The sequence below is a fragment of the Mastomys coucha genome, unplaced genomic scaffold (genome assembly GCF_008632895.1).
Source record: "Mastomys coucha isolate ucsf_1 unplaced genomic scaffold, UCSF_Mcou_1 pScaffold20, whole genome shotgun sequence".
In the NCBI taxonomy this organism is placed as follows: domain Eukaryota; kingdom Metazoa; phylum Chordata; class Mammalia; order Rodentia; family Muridae; genus Mastomys; species Mastomys coucha.
This window is the reverse complement of record NW_022196903.1, coordinates 50354594-50360332: the sequence shown is the minus strand read 5'-3', so window position 1 is coordinate 50360332 and position 5739 is coordinate 50354594. Positions and strand designations below refer to the sequence as shown.

The 5739-nt window shown below is 42.3% G+C and overlaps 1 protein-coding gene across 1 annotated transcript in view; it reads right to left on the bottom strand.

Annotated features, from left to right (window-relative positions):
• Ghrhr (growth hormone releasing hormone receptor) overlaps positions 1-5237 on the bottom strand; it is a 33401-nt gene extending 28164 nt beyond the window's left edge. The window contains exons 1-2 of the mRNA XM_031380851.1: positions 5048-5237; positions 4474-4572 (exon numbers count right to left, since the gene is read on the bottom strand). Of these exons, the coding sequence (XP_031236711.1) occupies positions 4474-4572; positions 5048-5128 (180 nt within the window). The 5' untranslated portion in view covers positions 5129-5237. The remainder of the gene's footprint in view (positions 1-4473; positions 4573-5047) is intronic.
• Between the last annotated feature and the right edge of the window lie 502 nt (positions 5238-5739).

The following is a 5739-nucleotide window of genomic DNA, read 5'->3' as shown; positions in this document are numbered from 1 at the left end:
GCAGCTCAGCAGTCGAGGTACATCTGAGGCCATCTAAAACACACTGGGTCTAAAACAGCAGCCATCTCTTCTGGACCGGTGCAGCATGGACCTGGTCAAAGTCCTGAGGGGGCTGCGGGTGAGCCAGCCAGGAGGGTAGAGGCTCAAATCTCGAATACTCTGCAGTACACTGTCTCTCTCTCTCTCTCTCTCTCTCTCTCTCTCTCACACACACACACACACACACACACACACACACACACACACACACACACTCAGCTCAAGGTCCCGCCCATCCTTAGTAAAGGCCCACTAAACTAATCTTCTGGGCTAGTCAAGGCCCTACCCCCCTCATTATCTCTCCAATAATGCCGGAGGCAATTAGTCTAACAGTGCCTGTGAAATTCCAAGCCAGGGTTTGGCTAGGATGTTGGAACATTGGTGGAGGTCAGAGAGCAACATTTCTCTTGGTGGGCACCTAGCACACGAGACTATAGCAAGGACATATCTGGGCTACCTCTGAGTTAGGGGTTGCAGGAGACGAGATGGCTTCCTTGAAACTTTTGCCTCATAAACTGCTGTCATGCAAAGTGTGTGTGGCACTCACACACACCACCACCACCAACAACAACAACAACATCAAACTAACAGGAATTAACAGTCATTGGTCATTAATAGCTCTCAAAATCAATGGACTCAATTCTCCAATAAAACAACACAGGCTAACAGAATGGATGTGAAAACAGGATCCATTCTGCTGCATACAAGGAACATGACTCAGCAACAAAGATAGACATTACCTCAGAGTATAGGGCTGGAAAAAGATTTTTCAAGGCAACAGACCAAAGAAGCAACCTGGAGTAGCCATTCTAATATCTAATAAAATAGATTTTCAACTAAGAACATCATAGACCTAACTTTAAACACAAAACCAATAAATTACCTGGATTAAAGCCCAGGTGATTCATGTGTCCTTGAGTTTGTCCTTAGTAGAGGTAATACACAGTATAACAAACATGAGGGGAAACAAAGCTCATTATTATCCAACAGACAAAAACATCTGCTTGTGAAGAGAATAAGAAGACAAACCAATTATTATTATTACTTAGTTTAGTATTTTTAAAGTACTTATAGATCAGATGTCAGATCTTATATCAGAATTGTAGTAATAATATAGAAAAAGCATTCAAAACCCATTAAAAGAAAAACAAAAGGGAAATTTCAAATGAGCCAAAGAACTAACCAGAAACTTCTCCAGTGAAGACACATCAACAGCAAAAGTATCTGAGAATATTCTCCACATTGGTCATTAAGAAAATTAAAACTACAGACTACTAAATATAAACCATATACCTGTCAGCACCTATTAGAATGGCTGAAATTTTTAAACTGATAAAGCTAAATATTTATAAAGATACAGAGCAACTAGAACCCTCTGAAACCTCTGCTAAGGATGTAAAACAGCACCATTGATTTTGAAAACACTCTGTGGCAGTACTTCTGAACCTTCCTAATACTGTGATCCTTTAATACAGTTGCTCATGATGTGGTGACCCCCAACCATAACATTATTTTGTTGCTACTTCATAACTGTAATGTCACTACTTTTATGAATTGTAATGTAAATATCTTATGTGCAGGATATCTGATATGTGAGCCCTGTGGGGATCACGACTCAAAGGTTAAGAACCACTGCTCTATAGTTGAAACAGATCCAAGGGATCTACATCTCCTTAAAGAGAGTTGGCCAGAGGTTAAACACTGTTAAGTACTGTTAAAACCACCATGTCATAGCCCTTATTATAAACACTCTTCATGCTTACTTTTCTTTCAGAGAAGCTAAGATACTGGGAGATGGATCTTTTTATGACCCTTTGACTGACAGGTATCAAATCTTCCCCTTGTGCTCATTGTCTTGAGCTGAGAGATGTCAATCAAACAGCTCTTTCTCAGACAACTAGCCAGACTGTTGCATGGCAGCTTGGCTGACCTGAACACACCCAGGTGTGCAGGAAGGCCCATGCGGGTTATAGGGACAGTGCAATCACAGTTTCTCTTGAGGGGTGTCAACCTCCTGAATGGTTTTTGATGGTCTACTTTTGATCTTAGTCCCAAATAGAGGAAGCTTAGCCTGTAATACTATGAGTAGAAGTATCCTTGCCTCCCAGTCCCAGAAACCCTAAGGCAGCAGCCAGGAGGTGGATGCAGAGGACTGCCATGACAGAAAAACTCTGGGCATATAGCTGATGTGTCTGCAGCCCACTTAGAAGCCAGGAGGCCACCAAGGAGCTCCAGAAGGTAACATGGGCAGGGAGTGTTTAGATCATGAAGGAGGGCGTAAACACAAAGTCATTAAGAAACAGCAGAGACCTAAGAGAACAGAAGGCAAGAGGCTGTGAAAAGCCAAGACAGTGAGAACAAGTCCTGATAGCTCCAGAGAGCTGGGGAGGGCTAAGAACCAAGGACTCCAATGACTGCAGCTCAAAGGTCTCGTTGACCCCAACAGGGCTGCTGTCTTCGAGGGCCCAGAACTTATCTCTGTACTTGACAACTGAGCTACAAGATCCAGGTGTCGAGGTCCAGGGTGACAAGCCTCAGATTTAACAAACTGTCGACCCAAGCCTCTGACACTCTGGAATTTGGGGATTCCAGATCTGAAGAAGCCGCCCCGTGAGTTCATGATGTCTGTCCAAATGAACACAGGGTTCCTGATAGCCATGTGATGGTTTCTTCTAAAGTTAAGCATACACTTGCCATCAGTCCTACTCCAAGGTATATGTGCCCAGGTTAATTGAACATGTACGTTCACCTATATGTAGATGCTTATAGAAATTACATTCATTTCAGTAGCCTGGGTATGACCTAGATGGCCTTCAGTGGATGAATGATTGCTCATGAGAAAATTATGCATCAATGAAAAGGAACATTTGATTCACGTGAGAATGTAGACTAATTTAAATCCACTTTCACAAATTTAAAACACAAGAAGTCAAATTCCACAGGCTATGTACTGTGCCATTTCAAGCATGTGACACTCTAGGGGAAGAAAAGATGGTGGGACAGGAAACAAGTTATCAGTTTCCTAAGATTGGGAGAAGGGGATGGACACAAAAAGACTTCTGTGTTGTAACACAATGTTATATGTATGGTTCTATGCATCTTACAGGCCCCATCTTACTGTTTAAATTATAAAATCCAATTGGAATGTTACGGGCTCCCAGATGAGAGCAGTCTGTGACAAATTAACTTGCCTGGATCACAAATGTCTGGCCTGCAGTGGACAGAGAGAGAGGATATGGCCTAAGAACTTTCATCTGATGCTGCAGTGGACAGAGAGAGAAGATATGGTCTAAGAACTTTCATCTGATGCTGTGAGGCTAAGGACAATAAAAGAACTGTACATATGTTAATCTCTGTCGGTTAGCTTTTCACCAGGATGTAAGCCAAACAATAGGCACTGTATGGTGGAACAAATATTATAGTTAGGGAGCTAGGAAGGTAAAGAAGAGTCAACAGTTTGTGCTGAACCAGAATCACAGTGTAAAATCAAGATTCCTTTTTAATAGACGATATGATAGATGATTGATTGACAGGTTGGTAGATTATCAATATACAAAATTGTCAATCCCTAAACATGTGTGTGTAAACATATGCATGTGCACAAATGTCCCACTTCTGGCCTTTGACGTCACAAAAGCACCAATATCTGCACAGCAACTAGCACCAGGCTACTATTTAAATACATGTAAATACCACCTACAGTATAGGACCTAGGTCCTAATGACTTGGGGACTACATCATAAATAACTAGGGATAGGCCTGGAGGAACTTCTCCTGGTGCCAGAAACAGACAAAGTATTTTTGGGGGGGGGGAGGAGAGATATAACTGGGTAGAAAACCCAGGCATCACAGAACCAGCACCAAGCCTGACCGAGCTCCCAGAGCAAGGCCTGGGCAGGTAAGTCCTCAAATAAAAAGCAGGGTGTGGAGTTATGATCTAAAGAGAAGATCAAATACTTGTTCAGCGCTCTAAGTAGATGACGAAGAAGGCATAGCTCTTCCCTGCAGGAGGATTCCAGTCAGTAAAGGTAGCTGAAAGAAGGGACACAGAACATTCCCTTTACAACAACACGGGAGCTATGGCTCCCAGCAAACCTATCACCAGCTGCAAAAGTTTAGGAAGAATGGGATATTTGTCTGGTCTCCAAGTATCTCTCCCAGATGTGCATTAGATATGCAGTGGAAAAATGGCAACTTAGCAGTAGAGAAAGCCGTCAGTCTGAAACGTCCCACAACCTCACCTCCGGAGAAGCTGGGTGCACCTTGGTGTGATGTAATGAGAACATGCGTCATATTCTCCAAGCTCAATCTTACACAAAGCATGTGACAGATGCTGACAAAATGCCGGACCTACACAGGTTACAGACATAATTGGATCTTGGTCTTGAGAAAATGTTCGGTTATATACAATGCGGTGTTAATGCTGATTCTTACCTTTTTGGACCACTGCACTGTGGCTGTGTGAGATTTACCATTAGCAGAACTCAATGTGACATCTGCGGTGGTTCTAAGCCTAACGTCCTTTCCTCCCACCTAAAACAAAAAAGAAAGCTACTGGAAAGAAACATTCTTAAAGTATATATGTCATAAAAACCACCTACCACTTAATAACACGGAAGCAAACAGATTTTAGAAGAGTGGACAGGTTCTTAACAGTTCAAGAAACTATGAATAGCAAGTAAGAATGCTTTAAGATATTCAGCATCACTGGCCATTAGAGAAACATGAACTTCACCATGACATGCCCCTCCACACCAAGCTAAAGGGACTAACTGTGCATAAAGGCATATGTGCATGCCAGTGCATGCATTGGCAAAGGTGAGAGCATCTACAATTCTGGAATGCAAAACAGAGCATATCTAGAAAACATGTATAAAAACAAACACACTTATATGAGCCAATCATCCTCCTTCCAGGAGAAGGAAAATAAAAACAGGATCATGCAGAGACTTGTATTCAAATATCTTTATCCACTGTAGCTCAAACCTAGAAGACTCCAGACACCTACCGCTGGTGGACGTCCATGTGGTGGATGCATGCCATGGAATATTACTTGAAGATTAAAAAAAAAAAGTGGGGGAAGGAACATAGCTCTTACCCAGCACAGAGATGAATGTCAAGGACGCTGTGCTGAGTGGAAGGAGTCAGACTCAGTATAATTCCTCCCAGAGCACTGTGGGAGCAAGTCTACAAGAACAAAGCTGAGGCACCAGAGAAACTGAGAGGTAGGTAGGGCACAGAGGGGAGGGGTATGAATAGAGACCGAAGAACTGGGGAGGGAACATTTGGGGATGCTAAGGATGCTCCAGGAATCATAATCATGGTTATGCACAGTGGGTAAAATCAAATAGATATCATTAAAATACATAGGTTTTAAGAGAAAAACAGAAAGTACGGAAATTGTTTTATAAAAACCCAATGTTTATATACAAAAGTGTCTGCGTGGATGTCTATATGTTCCCAGGGACAGAGCACGGAGTGCTGTAATGTGGGTAAACTGCCAAAACAAGCATTATCTTTTACTCCAGTATTCTCGTTTTTAAAATAAATTTATCTGGACATACACAATTACGTTTAAATTGTGGCAGTAGCGAATGGTAGGGCTTCTCTGCCACACTGGGTGGGTACTGGAGATATCAGGATGAAGTCTTTCTACCCATCCCATAAACAGGTGGACTTCTTGATAGTGGGCACTCTCCT